At 35.6% G+C, this 17,103-nt stretch overlaps 1 protein-coding gene across 2 annotated transcripts in view; it reads right to left on the bottom strand.

The window, feature by feature from the left end:
• Positions 1–10,034: 10,034 nt before the first annotated feature.
• LOC107707577 (FAS-associated factor 1-like) overlaps positions 10,035–17,103 on the bottom strand; it is a 72,962-nt gene continuing 65,893 nt past the window's right edge. The window contains exon 19 of one of the 2 annotated variants that reach the window (XM_016511643.1): positions 10,035–10,502. In XM_016511643.1, coding sequence (XP_016367129.1) covers positions 10,419–10,502 — 84 coding nt within the window. In that variant the 3' untranslated portion in view covers positions 10,035–10,418. The remainder of the gene's footprint in view (positions 10,503–17,103) is intronic. The other variant, XM_016511644.1, reaches the window with a different exon arrangement.

Here is a 17,103-nt window from a genome sequence, read left to right as displayed (position 1 = left end):
TGCTGGAGCCAGTGTGAGACACTAACTTCCTCGAGAGATCTTCAGTGGATACAGATCCCTCTCGATCTATTGTTGCGCCCACGTTTTCGTTAGACAAATTTGACAACAATGTGGCGCCTGTCATTGGCCAAAGGGGGAAGGAGCGATCTGATTGGCTTGTCTCTTTTTCAACTGTGTCCACCTGCGTTCTTTTCTCAAATAACAAGCATCACGCAGAGCTAAAACATAAAACTTTTATCATAAGAAATGATATACTAAAATACAGGCAAAAGATCCTGTATAAGACAATTGACTATTGATACTATAATCTTTAAACGCATTGTTTTACGATTTGGCATTATTAACTGCTGTTTAGACAAAATAGGCTAGCTGTTAAAAAGTTGATTACGGGATTTTTTTTTTGCATATAAATGTATTTTTTATTTACAAGTAATTATTAGCCAAAATAAGTTTCGTAATTAATTTATCTTTTAAAAGACAAGATTTTGTTCTAGGATTTGCTGAAGTGAAGAGCCAATTCCTCGTAGAATGACGTCAATATCGATAAAGGCAAAACGGTAAGTTGTTACGCTAGACTTTAAGGGCAGTTCGTTGTCCGTAATTGTTTACTGCATGTTTGTAATTGTTTACTGTAAACATTGTTGCGTCGTTTGAAAATGTCATTCATTTGTAGCATTATTGTAGAACTACTGATTTAAACGCCGGCTATTACAGTCAGAAAGGTTCGATGTGCTTGCCATTTATCATCGATATCAACAAAACATTGCGATATTTGATTAATCTAATTATTTAAGATGAACTAAATGAACACTGTACTGATTGATATGGTATTTATGTGGTTTAGCGCCATATGAATAGTTATATCATTCTAGCCTTTGCAAGACAAACTATCGCTTCTGTTTCTCTGTATTTGTCGAACATTTATACTATTAAAACACTATATTTCTCACCGGCATTGTATTGTTTATTGTAAGCGTTGTTCTCGTTGCTTAACTAACAGTCTTCTTGTTTGTTTGTTTTTTCTCGAACACATTTCATGTGACTATTTGAATTTTTTTTTTTAGCGCTCTTCATACTTTTAAAAGTCTGCGGATTGTTCAAAATACGAACGTCAACAGAAAGTGCTATTATTACTACTACTACTACTACTACTACTATTATTATTATTGCAAAATTATTTTAGAATTACATGCAATTGTTTTGTTATGATTCGACACGTTCAATAATTAAAAGCGAGGATTATTATTGTAAAACTAGTCAGGTTTTAAAATGTCAGTGAGATGCCTAAAATTATTTTTTATTCAATGCTTCAGTTTATCTACCCTTAGATTAGCGTAGTTTTTTAAACAATGTACATATTTTTCTTTAGCCTACATAATTATCCAATATTTCAAGATTGTGGTGTCATAATACTAAAATGGTAAGTAATTGAATTTTCTGAGCACGTTTGAAATATGTTCTGGTAAAATACGAAATAGGCTACAGGATTACTGAATTTATTCATATATTGCTTACTTATTAAAGGATTCATTGTACATGATTACAACATTTCTTCCAAATAAAAAATGCAGTTTATCAGCTAAAAATGAAATGTTTGCTTGCATCTGCTAAACAAATCTGCTAGACAACAACAGACTTAAATCTGAATTATTTTTCAAAGAATAAAGCAGATCGCCATGGTTCTCTCAAAGTCATTATCTCTGCAGCGATCTCACGCGACTGAAAATAGACATCCCGAGATCATTACAAAACCGCAAGCAGGCGTTGATTGTTCATAAACTGAGAGATGATGAGAGCACAACTCTGAACAATTGTGATCTTTTGACAGATATGAGAACTAAGCCGGTTTTATGTAAGCTGTTCTGTCGATGATAGCCATATAGTCACAACTTTCGGAATGTAACTAACTCAAAGTAAACGACATTTATACACCCACTTATTCAGTGCAAAACATTTAGTGTATGCAGAATATCAAATGTATTTTAAACATAATTTATAGCTCATTATATCTAATAAACTTGGTTTTCACAATTACTTTCTATCCATTCGAGAAAACGTTTCGAACCCAGAAACCAATGCACAGCTAAGTGTAGCTAAACATTAAAAACTTTTTTAATTCTCAGAATATCCACTGAGCAAACTTTGGTAAGAAAAAGGTTCTACTCTGAAACCAAGACGCGCTAAAACCCCTTTGTTTTTAAAAGAGTAGGCAACATTTACTAATTCTGTTCAGGCAGAACCTATATATTTTGTGAAGTTTAAATAATGAATCCGGCCCTCTACACACTTTACTTGAAAAAGAAAATCTCTTCATTGAATGGGCGTCTCTGTGAATTCCAATTAAATGCCCCCGGGCAATTAAAACTGACTGTGGGCACTTAGGAAATTCAACATTCTTTCAACAGTTCATCAGACCTATGCATCAAAAACCCATACAAGGCTTTCACTCCCTTTAGAATCTCCACCGCTGACTGAGTTTTACACCTTTTTAAAGCAGCACAAACGAGATGCTTGACCCGACATATGTAACAGCATGTCTCTGTTCCTCCAGCACCCCGGAGCGCTATTGTACGGATCTTTCTCTCCGCTGATACCCGGCCGGAGCGCGGCTGGATCCGAACTGCCTCCCTGCGGAACTCCTGCTAGAATGGTTTGAGTGCGCAGAGCGCAGCAGAGGTTAGAGTAGCAGATAAAAAAGGGGAATGAGGGTGCCAAACGCGCGGTTTTTAGAAAAACCAGTGTATTTACACGCTTCATCTCGTCTCCAAGTCCTCATTAGGTTGTTAACCTCTTGTTCACATGAAAAGCTGCCGCGCCGCGCAGGACCCTTGAGCGCAGCAATGGCATTCCCCTAAAGGCACAGAACAAAGCGCTTAAAATAACTGCGTTAAATTAAGCTTTTATTGGCTTAGGATGGACGCTCGATGTGGCTTGCTTTAGTTATTTACCTAAAAAAATATATTTTTAATATTTATTCATTTAGCGTAGCCTATTATGTAATTAGGCTATTAATTAACGCTTATTTATCCATCCGTATACTTATTTTAATTTACGAAATTAAACAACCCTCACATACACTTTCAGAAAAAAGGCACAAAAACTGTCACTGGGGTGGTAGCTACCTTTTCAATAGGTAAACTTTAGTACCTTATTTAGCCCTAAATATAGCACATTTATACCTTAAAGGTACATATTTTACTCTAAGTGTACTTATTAGTATCTAAATTATACATTTTGGAAAGCTATAGTGACAGATTTTGTACCTTTTTCTCTGAGAGTGAGCAGTAGGCTACTTTGTACCTTTTGGTGCCTTTTTGTTTTAATCAAACAAAATAGTTCGAGAATCATATAGGTTTCATATGTTACAAAATAAGTTTCTTAAATCTTGATGGAAACGGAAACTTTGAAACGGAGTTGATTCCGTCAACCTTAGTAAGTTAAAATCATAATGCAATCTATTCTTGGTCTGATGCTTAAAATATAGTCTACTACAGTATAATATTGCGGTCTTCCTTTCTGGTTCTGCAAACTTTAAAATTGCAAGATGGGAAATAACTTTATTAAGACGTCCAGTCTATATTGGGGGGAAATATACAAGACCACATTATAAAAACAACTTATTACTGTATTTTTACACTGTAGACTCACTTCCACTTTTTACACCAAGGATGCACAACGCCGATGACAGATGAAATGATGTGAGTGTGTGCTCCGGCAGCAGCCAATTAAAATGCGGCCTCCATCCCTCCACATCTGCCTCCTTTTACAAACGAATCAAACAGAAAAGCAGGAGCCCAGTGAAAGAGCGCTCATTGAGATCACAGATGGAGTATAGGTTTTTGCAAGAAATTTGAGAAACACCATTGTCCCAAATCCAAACTCAATGTGGTCCCTCACAATGGTTGGGGCTTTGAGCTGCGCCGACTCAATTGGCCTTGTTTTTTAAACTTGAAGTGTTGAGCACAAAGACCGGCCTCCTAAATGTCACAACCGCTCCAAGTGGGGCTTTGCAGCTCGATGCTGTCTGAAAAAAGAAAAAGAACACAATTATGAAGCAATAATTACTCTGCTTCTCTTCGCACGCCACTGCGTCTATTCAGGCCCCTTTAGCCCCATTTAATGCTTTATCCTCGTCCACGATAATCCGAATACCACAGCTTTATTATTTTTTCTTCTCCCTTGCAGAATTTTTCTTATGAGACGGGAAACGGGGATTGTGCTAACCTGGACAATGGCCGTGTTAACTTACTTTCTGGACAACTTTTTAATATCGAAAGATTAATGCTTAGTGTCACAGCTGAGAGCTGCTGAACGATACTAGATATATATTAATAAGTTCATCAGTTTACATTTTTTTTTGCAATTAGCCTACTGCTACAAGTAGCACCGTTACTCACAAAAATAAATAAAAGTAGTGTCTTAATTAAAAGTGTGTTTTAAAGAGGGGGCAAATGAAATGTATAGGCTACATTTTTAAACCAGAAAAATGCTGACAATAATGTCAAGGACAACCAGCTAATATACGATAATTAAAATCATTAAATAAACGATAATAAATAAATCACATTTTTTAAAAGTATATTATGCCTCAAAGCTATATTATTAATATAGCCCAGCAAAAGAATAAAACACAAATTTTCATGCAATGTAAAAAAGAGGGGGAAAACATTTAATTTTATTCAAGTTCTGACTATAGGCTTACGTTTAATTTAATAAATGCATTGTAGGCCTGTGTTAGGCAAAACGGTCAAATGCACTACAGTTCTCATAAAAGAGCTTCCTTCATTATCTTGAAGATTTGCCTCATTGCTCTGCTGAGTAAAATATTTTTGAAGGAAAGATGACGTCTTAATATGTAGATTAACATCTACAAAGAAATCAGTTAAACGAGTCAGTTAATATTACTGGACGTTGTTTGTCTATCAGGACTAAACTGGGCGTTTGTGATTTATTGGTAAATAAAGTATACAAAAGTTGTGTATTTCAGTGTATTTCTTTTATTCATTTTGGGAAAAACGTTTGATGCCAATTGCCAATAAAGTAGAAGGTTTACCTTTGTCATTTCTGGAGATCCAATTATTATTATCTAGATGCCATCAAAAATATATACAAAATATGCGAATACTCAGTTTAAAATAATATTATGTAAAATGACATTTCTCAGGCAGAGATGTGCTCTCATGTCACTGCTAATTTTTTCACAACCAGTAAACAAATAGAAACTCAACCATTTTTGGAGAAATTGTTCTTAAAAAGCAGTATTGGCTACAGTATTTTTTGCTATTAAAACATTAAATTAAGTAAAAGTGTGATTTCAACAATGCATTAAAGTGGGGAAGAGATACTCTATCAAATTTAAATAAATTATAAAGACACATTTTAAAATCTATTTAAACTTCGAAAACTACTACAAACAAACAAGCCAAAACCAATCATTAAAAAAACAGGGTAAAGTTTCCCTAATTGAAGAAACATCCATAAATAGTCAAAAAGTAAGTTCCACCTACAGTAACCTTCAGGGCTCGATACCTAATGAAATGAAAACTCTATTGAAAACTCCTGGAGATCTGTCAGGATGACTAAAGCATTCCTTTTGGAAGCAGCCAATAAAACAATTTCTGTTCACACCAACCCCTCCCGTCTCACTCACTGCATTCGCACACATTGCCCACCACAAATGAGCCCCTTTTTCGGGCGACTCTTTAAGCCGCATAGATTCTGTTTCTCTAGCGTCTCTGAGAAAGTAAACTTTGAGTGACCCTCCAGGTTAGTTTAGTCTGGGATTTCAGCATCGTTGGGTGAGTGGATGCTGTGGGATCAGGAACTGCTTCAAAGAAGAGATCACTTGCGTCAGGAATTATCTTCTCTCACCAAGGGCCAGCAGCATTCTTGACCCTTAAAGACTAGTCAAACATTATTGAACGCTTCCCTTTTGTCATTGAAGAATCGAGCCACCACCTGATGTTGCCAGAGCAGAATCTGTGTCACAAGAAGCCACAAAATAACTCTATTGTCCCTAAATAAAGAGTTTGGGATCAAACCATGATGGCATTGGAAAATCGGATTCTTGACTGACAGCAGCTACAATTCAGGGTCACGGATTGAGATGTCACAGATCTGACAAATGGGCAACAAAAAGAAAATCACATTGACAAATGCAAAACTCAATATTACTAATAAAACTTTTAAAAATGCTGATATTAAATATAAATATAAAAATATATATGTATACACACACACACACAAATGAAAATGAAGTGTTTACTGTTTTGCATTATTACACAATTTTTCCTATTGAATACTGTGAATCTGCTTTGACACAGCCTGTATTGTTAAAAGCACTATATAAGTAAATATAAACATGTAATATATATATATATATATATATACACACACACGTCAAGTAAAGTCACTTGACATGTGTGTATATGTGTGTATATATATATATATATATATATATATATACATATACATACACACGATTAAAATATTACTTCCTTTTTTTCACAAGTTGTCTTTTTTAAACATAAATAACAAAATATTTATAAAGTATAAAATAAATAAAAATATTTATGAAATAGCATGTGTTTGTACACACACACACACACACACACACACACACATTTAATGTAATAACAAGGGAACAGTCATAATATAATATCAAAAGAAAATTGTTCAATGTTTGAGTAGTCTTTAAGCATCAGGAATACATTAAAGACTACAAAAAAGTATATATATGCATATGTGCATGTTTTTTTATAATATAATTTTTCAGGCTATCCTTTTTTCAAGTTGTGTCCTTTTTTAAATTTAATTGTTCAATAACTTGGCTAGTCTTTTAGTGTCGAGAATATATATTATATATATTACACATAAACACACACACCATTCTTGACCCTTAAAGACTAGTTTATACAAGGTAAAAAAAAAAAGCTGAATTTTAAAATAACTTGAATTTTTAAGTAAAATCAACTTACAAATTACATTCAATTATATTAAACTGGCTTAAAATGAGCTGAACCTTGTACAACTGATAAATTTGAAGATTAAAAAGTTGAAATCTGCTTAACTTATTTTGACGAGTTAATGTAAAAACACGTCATAACTTATTGGTCATCTTTTTTTTTTTACAGTCTATAAAGTCTAAAAGCTAATAAAAATGTTTAAAATGGGAGAAAAAAAAAAAAAAAAACATTATGTCCTTTGATACAGGATTATTTTTTTCCAAACAGGAGGATTACGGTTTCAGTTGTGGGCATTATTGTGCTCTTCTCATATTGCTCAGAACACACCTGCCAAAAGAACGCCGATAACGAAGTGTAGACAAGCCGGATCAAGCTAAAAGAAATATCAGTTCACTGCTTAAAATGATAGCATTTCCGACCTGCTCATCACTGCTGTCTGTGTCAGTACAAAGTCAATGTCTGCATGCATTAACCAATCATTCAGTCATTGTAACAGTAATATCACACGCACACAGGAGCTGCATAACCAGCATTTCTCCCTCGGGCTGGATTTACCAGTCTTTCACACCTGATCGAGCATGATGAAAACAAAGAAAATCTTACCTTTCAGTGCTTGCTCTTTCTTGAAAACACGGGAGAGCAGACTACGCCAAACTTAGGAGAACAGCTATCTGCAGATTCTGAAACGCATTCCAATTTACACAGGCATTACTCATATTTGACAACATCAAATTGCAGAGCAGAAGTGAGCATATAAACCATAAGAAGGAAGAAACATTCACATTTTGCGAATGCTCATTTTGGGGCTGACGAACACACAAGAGCCGATTTCAGAGAATTGTTACCTAACAACACATTTAGTTTGTTGTTGTCACTTTGAATAAGGCTGCTTTCTCCTTTGTCTGAAACGATTACTGAACTCACTGGCCAGAACACCACAATGCTTGAGTTAGTTTAACATACTAAACTCATTCTCACCAAACAGTGTGTGTGAGAAACCAAATGATTCATGTCTTCTCAGAGCACATCACCTACAGTGGAAGTATGACTGGATGCACACATTAAACGTTCGGATTCCTTGCGTGAGAAGGCAGACAACACAAATGAAACAGCCTGCAGGTTAGACTCCTATACAGTTAAAAAAAGGTCAAGTGCGCATGAGGAACTGTACTTTACATAAAACACATTCTGTTCACTACTTATAGTTTAGCAGATCACTTCATTAGCTTTCAATACATCGACCAAAATCCACAAAGAATCAGGATGAACCATCATATATCATATTTTGACTAATTATTTAACTTGATCAATCCCAAACAAGAGCACAGACTTGCTTTTCTCTCATTAAAATGTGTGGAGCTGCAGAGATTACAATAAGCATTTCATTTCAAGGTTCAACGGGGAAAATAGCCATAATGGCTAATAATACTCATCAGAGATGTCTGAAAACCTCATGGAAAACAAAAAAACAAACTCCACAACATCTACTGTCAGTACTTCAGTGTCTCTGCACGTCATGCAGCATCCAGACAGTTCCTTAAAGTGATCAGTGAAGATTCTTTGAGTCCTTTTAAAATACATGATCAGTTATGTGACCGCCACTGGCTACATTCTCATGCACAATAATAAAAAAAAAAAGAGCCACAAGCTCCAGTGAATTACAATGTTAACCCATAAGTAGTTCACATCAGCAGTGAAGATATTTGTGGCACTCCCAGGGTAAATTCCTCATTGAATCAAAATATTTCAAATAATAACTTGTAACAATCCTGACTGCAGTAACCTGGAAAATAACTGGGTAGAAATAAATTGGTGCGATGTTATTTTACTCCTGTCATAGGATGTTAAAAGAACAGTTTAAAGCAAAAAATGAAAACCATGTCATTTGCTTACCCACATATTGTTCCAAACCTCTATGACTTTAATAAAAAGAGAATTTTTCAAGAATTGCACTGGTCGCTCAGTCCGATTCATTAACAAATCCAAAATGATTCAAACATTGCTATACCCCACCAAGATTGGTATTAAAAAAAATTACTTGGATCTCTACCTTCCGATGTCTATAGAAGACTTGCTATATTGCACACAAATCATATAGACCATGTTTATGATGCTTGTGTCATTTTTGAAGATCCAATCCTCATTCAGATGGTCCTCGGAACAGTGTTTCATAATTTCTGTTTGGAAAACACTCATGCAACTTTGGAAGGACATGCGAGTTCATAAATAACGTAAGAATCCTTTAAATTTACCTTAGCAGTCATGTATTAAAAATGCAGAACTTCAATGCGAAGAGGCCATGTGCTGGTTTGATGATGTCATGATGATATAGTCACCCACACATGAAGGTAAAAATAAATTGAGAGTGGCAAGACACATGCATGTTCATATATTCTTTATATAATGTATATTAACCTAAATCTAATACAGCATCAAACTTAAAAATTGGAAAGTGAGAAAAATAAACAAGTATTAAACCAAATATAATCATTTTGGGTATAAGGAAGAAGCCAGGATGATGGGCTGTCCAGGGCTGTGCTGAGAATCAGGGACTCTGAGAACCTTGGGAAAGGAAATGGTCCAGCGTTCTCCAGGAAATATCTCTTTGTATGACTTTTATTTATTTGGCAACTTTGGAAGGACATGCGAGTTCATAAATAACGTAAGAATCCTTTAAATTTACCTTAGCAGTCATGTATTAAAAATGCAGAACTTCAATGCGAAGAGGCCATGTGCTGGTTTGATGATGTCATGATGATATAGTCACCCACACATGAAGGTAAAAATAAATTGAGAGTGGCAAGACACATGCATGTTCATATATTCTTTATATAATGTATATTAACCTAAATCTAATACAGCATCAAACTTAAAAATTGGAAAGTGAGAAAAATAAACAAGTATTAAACCAAATATAATCATTTTGGGTATAAGGAAGAAGCCAGGATGATGGGCTGTCCAGGCTGTGCTGAGAATCAGGGACTCTGAGAACCTTGGGAAAGGAAATGGTCCAGCGTTCTCCAGGAAATGTCTCTTTGTATGACTTTTATTTATTTGTCATTTTTTTTAATTGATATTTTTTTGTCTCATTTCAACACAAAACATGTCTAAAAAGCAGCCGCAGTGAGAAGTCCTTGTCTGTGAGGCTGGCTGTTTTAGACTTCCACACCTCTGCTTGTTTTTTTTTTTGTTTCGGTTACTTTACATTTTGGGTGGAAAAAGAACATTACACTGCAGTTATGAGAGGAGAGTGATCGTTTATCCATGTGCTTGTGAAGGCCTCCGTGTGCATAAAATGTACACTCAGCATTCATATACAACGCACTGTGTGATAGTATGTGAAGGCTTGTGTGTGTGTGTGTGTGGGTGGGTGTGTGTCTGGTCGCTGTGGACATCATGCTAAAAGTTCTTTGCTTATTCTTCTTGTTCGCCTCAGGACGTCTCAGATCAGTCCTACTCTTTGGCCTCCAGGAACAGGGTCTCCTGAGGGAAGAGTTTAGCCTCCACCAGACTCCACGCCGGGTCTATCTGCGTTATCTGGGAAGAGATGAAGAAAAAAAAGCAAATTTGAAATGTTTTTCAATGCCCAAGGAATACATTTTTTTTGGGCCAATTTTAAGACCAAGGAGGATGACTATAACGACATATCTGTGGGGTATTTTGAGCTAAAACTTCACATACACACTCTGGGGACATCAGAGACTTATTTTACATCTTGTAAAAAGGGGCATAATAGGTCACTTTTAAAAGAATAACAATAAATAAAAATGCATTTTATTTATTGGCGCCTTGTAAACACCCAAGGTCACCTTACAACAAGCAAAATAGTAAAAATAGCATACAAAAAAGTCACAATAGACAAACAAATCCTGGCAGCATTACAAAGTTCAACAGCACAACTGCATACATACATCATAACTACAAGTAAATAGTATGGAAGCCTGTTTGAAAAATGTAATTGTAACTTTTTATCTCACTATTTTATCACTACGTTCAATTCTGAGAAAAAAAAGTTAAAACTGACTCTGAAAAAGTGTCCAAAATGCAATATATAAACTCAGAACCTTCTTTTTCGCAATTGAGTTTTTTTTCCACAGAATTCTGAATTTATATCTCACAATTCTGACTTTTTGGTTCCGCTACGGAATAAAAAAAAATGTGTAATTGCAACTTTTAAATCACACAATTCTGATATATTTTCTTGCAAATGCGAGTTTATATCTCACAATTCCGTAACTTTTTATCTCACTATTTTATCACTACGTTCAATTCTGAGAAAAAAAAGTTAAAACTGACTCTGAAAAAGTGTCCAAAATGCAATATATAAACTCAGAACCTTCTTTTTCGCAATTGAGTTTTTTTTCCACAGAATTCTGAATTTATATCTCACAATTCTGACTTTTTGGTTCCGCTACGGAATAAAAAAAAAAGTGTAATTGCAACTTTTAAATCACACAATTCTGATATATTTTCTTGCAAATGCGAGTTTATATCTCACAATTCTAACTTTATTCTCAAAAATGCAAGTCATCTCGCAATTGTGACTTTTTTCAGTTTATATCTTGCAATTCTTCGTTTATATCTCGCAATTCTGAGAAAAAAAAGTCACAATTACCTTTTTAATGTGTTTTTTAATATAAATCTTATGGTGGAAACAAGCTTCCATAGACTAGCAAAGTCCACATCAAAACTGTAACAATAACAGCACAGATGAATGATATAGTTGGAATCACTTTCAGAATGACTTTTTTCCAGCTGATGAATGCTAAAAACATTGACAGCCGATCAGAATCCATCTTTTTTTTAAAGAGCTCAAGCGTTTCACGCGGCAGACGACAGAACTGCAGGATGCACTTACAATAAACCGAACGCTTTATGGATGCTAATATAGTTATTATAGCAATCTTTCGTTCTTGTTATGAACGGGCCATTATTGCAATATTAAGATTGTAAAAAAAGCTGTTCATGAGGTGTGCAGGTTAAGTCTGGTCATTCCTCCTAAACTAAGCGATGTGTGGGGTCTAGCCTTCTGATGTCATTGGTTAGCGCCGTAATGCGATAATGTCCCCGTGTGAGGTACGTGTCCTGTTTCCCTTTGGGATAGTAGCTGTTTGTTACCGCAAATGGACCGATCCAAACCAAACACAACAGCAATGGGGTGAGAACTCGTCAGCCACTAATAATCTCCATGAGTGAAGCCCGACTTCATTATCCAAGAGCAATGCAATCACTGGCCACACTTTTAACAGCAAACTAACTGACATTTGTGCTGACACGACCATCATCCACATCTCGGTTCAGGGATTTTCCCAGCCGATGAGGAGTGACTAGCGCTTGTGTAAGAGGCTTGCGATCCTGCGCAGAGAGAGAAAAGGAGAGCGGGAGATGATGACTGTATTGTAGTGAGCTAATAGCAGAGCGTTCTCTTGTTACACGGGGCCTTTGCTCACACCTGGGTGTCCACACCTCGTACGGCCACAGTGCTCAGGACAGGGGCTTAACTGCAGCCTGGTGACAGGGCTCTGATTAAGGCCTATTCTTTCTCCTCCGAAGACCCCTCCAGCTCTACGTGTTTGTAATTAAAACAGAGCTGAAAGCAGCTGGACTGGAAGGTCACGGGGTCGGAGAATAAAGCTGTGTATGGTGTAATTTCTGTTAAAGCAGTCAGGACATTGGACAATATTACAAAGCTGATGGAATAAAAAGAATATATGCAACATACTGAAAAAAAAAAAAATCTCAAAAACTATTCCATATTTCATGGTTTCTAAGGTGCTTTTCTTACTGGCCCAAATCAAAATGCCTACTCATTTTTGCCACAATAATGAGAAAAAGCTCTGTAAAGTCCTTTTTGAGAAACTGAGGAATAATTAAAATAATTTTCTGTGGTAACTGGCAGCATGCCACATTATAGATATCACCGAATGAATGCAGTATATCATGAAATCATGAATAGCAATTTGTATAGCATTTACAGCACAGATTAACCTTAATAATAATTATACTATTGTTCATTAATGTTAATTTACATAACTTAAATAGCTAAAAATGTATGTAGTACTGGTCAAAATTTTGGGGGACTTTTGCTAGCTCTCTTACGCTCACAAAGGCTACATTTATTTGATCAAAAATACTGTAAAAACAGTAATATTGTGAAATAATATTACAATTTAAAATAAGTTTTTCGATTTTAATATATTTGAAAATATTATTTATTCCTGTGATGACAAAGCTGAATTTTAAGCAGCCATTACTCCAGGCTTCAGTGTCACATGACTCTTTAGAAATCATTCTAATATGCTGATTCTGTGCTTAAGAAATATTTCTTAATGTTATAACTATATGTAATTTTGAAAAGAGCTGTGCAGCCTAATATTTTTGTGGAAACTGCAACGGATTTTTTTTTCAGGATTCTTTGATAAATAGAACATTTAAAAAAAAAAAAAAGCATTTATTTCAGTTTTTTTTTAAAGCAATTTTAATGAATACTTTTTTTCTTGCTGAAAAAAGTATTCATTAAAAAATCCAACTTTCAAACATTAGTATATGTAGAAATTAACAATCAAGATTAATAAAAAGTACATTTCATTGTTAATTTTTTATACCTAATTACACACATATGTTATCAATAAATTTTATTTAACTTGAAATATACTTTAAAGGCAGAATTCTGATCCATAACAAAAACAATAATTCTAATGTCCAATAAACAAATTTTACATAAAAAAAAGGAAATGTTTTGAGGTAAAGGCCTCGTTGGGACACACCTGACGTGAAGCACTGCACAGACAACAGTAAGTTCAAAGTGACAGCGTATTATCGGCGGGTTTGGCATCTCGAAGGGGGGGTAGCACAGATATCACACCCGCTTCAGCACATTAGCTGTGTTGCCCCAAACCTCATTTTAGCGTGTGACTTGTGCCTTTTGTTTTTTAATCTGACCTGAGGGCACAGGATGGGGTAGTAAGATGTCGTAAAAACACGTCGCTCCCACCAGGATGCCTTCCCTTTCTTCATACGAGCGCTTTAAGAAAAACTTCAAATGGAAATGAACCCGACAACCTGCTATAACACCACAGCATCAGGTAGAAGTAAATGAGGTTCTAGGGTGGCGCAGATGTGTGCGTGTGTTTGTGTTGATGACTGTTCTCTTTTAAAGGGGAATGAGAGAAACAAGGTGGCACTCCAATGGCAGGAGACAGATGCCATGGATGATTGTTTACATTGTTATCCAATTAACAGACCATAAGAGGAGAAGCATCTGTCAACAAACAAAGCTGTTGTTTTCCTCCACTCTCCTTGTCTTTCGCTCTTTTTCTTCCTCTCACTCCCTCCCTCTTTTCCCAGCACTTGTTAGTTTCTTCAGAAACCTTCTGTTTGGCCCTTCTGAATGAAATTAGACTTCGCTGTGCAACAGCGACTGCGCTTGTGCTTCTAACACCTCGACTGACACACAAACGCACACTCACACAGAGTCATAAAATTAAAGTACGATTACAACCCCCTGACTGACAACCTTAACCCGCAATGCACCGATGGGGGACGTTAAGACCAAATGAATTCAAACGTGCCCGGGTAGTGTGATCTCCACTCCAGAACAATACGTTCTCCGACGGCCAAATAAACAGAAGAAGAAAAGAGATCATTTGAAGGGTGTGGAGACTCATATCACCGTAATCCTGAAGAGGTTTATTAAAGCAAGAAGTGGCTGTGCGATGGAGGAGAGGCCCGGGCGGCTGTTTTCTTTGGGCCTTGATGATGTTGATGGCAGGTAATCCTGTTAAACCTTTAACACACTCATCTTCAACGGCCCCACACAGTCACCAAACAAACACAGGACAGCCGCCCAGATGACCACAAGAAAAGGGGCACGAGAGAGAGAGGGAATCCTGCTCTCCAAAAGTAGAGTGCTACTCGACTTCTGAGCCCTAAATGGAACGATGACCATTTACAGGCCATTGAAAAGGAGCAAAAAAAGGTAACAAAAAAGTTGAATGTATACTACCGTTCAAAAGTTTGGTGTGTTTTTGAAAGAAAGTCTCTTATGCTTACCAAGACTGCCCCTTATTTGACCAATACATTAAGTAAATATTGTAAAATATTATTACAAAAGTTTTCTATTTTTAATACATTTACAATGTAATTCATTCCTGTGATGGCAAAGCTGAATTTTCAGCAGCCATTACTCCAGCATTGTGTCACATGATCCTTCGGAATCATTCTAATATTCTGATTTGGTTTTAATCAATTTATTAAAACAAAATGTAACTACTGTTAGACAGCTATTTGTGTTAATCGGTCTGTTGGACTGTAAATGTTTGTTTTTTTATTATACTCACTTTATAAGTTATTAGATTATTTTTTATAATTATATATTAAAAATACATAGGGTCAATAAGATTTTTCTCTTGCTGCAATGATTTGCCTTGCTGAGCAGTAAAAACAGTAATAGAGTGAGATATCACTATGAATTAGAGTACTGTTCTATTATATTTTAAAATAGAATTTATTCATTTGATGGCAAAGCTGAATTTACAGCAGCTATTACTCCAGTTTTCAGTGTCACACAAATCCTTCAGAAATCATTCCAATATGCTGATTTAGTACTCAAGAACCATTTTTTTTTATCAGTATTGAAAGCAATGTCCATGCATCCATGAAAACCATGCTACATTTTTTTTTTCAGGATTCTATGATTAATATGAATTTCAAAAGGAAAGCATTTATTTGAAATGGAAATCATATAACATTGTAAATGTCTTTAGTGTTACTTTTTGATCAATTTACTGCATCCTTGCTGAATTAAAGCATTATTATTATTATTATTATTTAAAAAAGAAAATCTTACTCAAACTTTTGATTTGTAGTGTACAATAAAATAATAATTAATAAAAATAAGCAAATGCAACTAAAGGCTAAATGTAAAGATTTAGGCCCAAATATTGTGGAACTTATAATAAATAGTATAATAAGCTTCTATATTATATACAATAATAATTTTTAAAAAGTGCAGCTGAAGGGAAAATTCACCAGCACTGTTAGTGTAAATATGTCTTCATGTGAAATTTGAGCAGTACTTTTAGATTAAAAAGAAAAAGAACACCAAGAAAATTAATTTGCATCACTGACTGTACTGTGTACATTTCTACAACCAGACTATTTGAAAAGTCCTGAGGGAATCAATACGGAGTTCACCGAAAAACAAAATAAAAGCTGAATGTCTCAGAGCATTATTAACTGATGTCACTTGCAGCTGCCAGTTCAGTTTAATTAATTTCATTATTAGTATACTTAAGGATTAACCTGATCAATAACACAGTAAAAACTCATTAAAATGTCAATACAGAGTTTTATCATAAAGCAGGTGTATGTTACCAGACCGCTGCAAAGTAAACTACGTGAAGGCATTACTATAAATTAAGAACACACAGGTTTTAAGAAAGGTCTGGCTTCCGAATCACATACTCAAAACATTTAAAGCAAATTAGTAATAAGCTGAACGCCAGTCTTCCCTGATTCGTAGCGAGACTTGTTTAAACTGAACATCTCCACTTTAAAAGCCAGGCAAATAAATATTGCCATTCATTAGCACTAATAAAAGGACCTGCAATAAGCGGCTAAGAGAGAAGGAAAATAAAGACCAGACACGCGAGATGTGGTTTTCCAAACAGAAGGAAAAAAGAAAAAGGGAAAAAAGCAAACCAACAAAAAAAGAAAAAAAAATATACAGCTGAAACAACAGTTCTAATGAAGCCATTTAGGGTCCTCCACCATTAATTAAAACGCAATAGCCAGGTCTGTGTTAGCGCTGTGTTGTAGAGTGTTTATTTGGCCAATTAGGAAAGCGGTGGGAGATCATTATCTGCCTGCAGGAGCGGTGAGGGCGTCAGCGTTCGCAGTGTTGGAGTAAGACTCTGCTAAGGGCCGGCCGAGGGTGGAGACGGAGGGGGGAAGGAGGGTTACCACCTCTGGGGAGAAGTCAGTTCTGGCTCCCTGCTTGTCTTTAGCATGACCACGGGATGCTAAGGGTGGTCTAAAGGCAAGAAGCCAACGCAAATGCACAGACAGGCCAGGCACTGACGTAAGAGATGTGAAACTACACATCCAAATGACTCTCTGAGGGTAGAAAGAACAGATG

This window comes from Sinocyclocheilus rhinocerous, unplaced genomic scaffold (assembly GCF_001515625.1).
Source record: "Sinocyclocheilus rhinocerous isolate Xijiao unplaced genomic scaffold, SAMN03320098_v1.1 scaffold1166, whole genome shotgun sequence".
NCBI classification, from domain to species: Eukaryota; Metazoa; Chordata; class Actinopteri; order Cypriniformes; family Cyprinidae; genus Sinocyclocheilus; species Sinocyclocheilus rhinocerous.
This window is presented reverse-complemented; position numbering and strand designations above follow the sequence as displayed.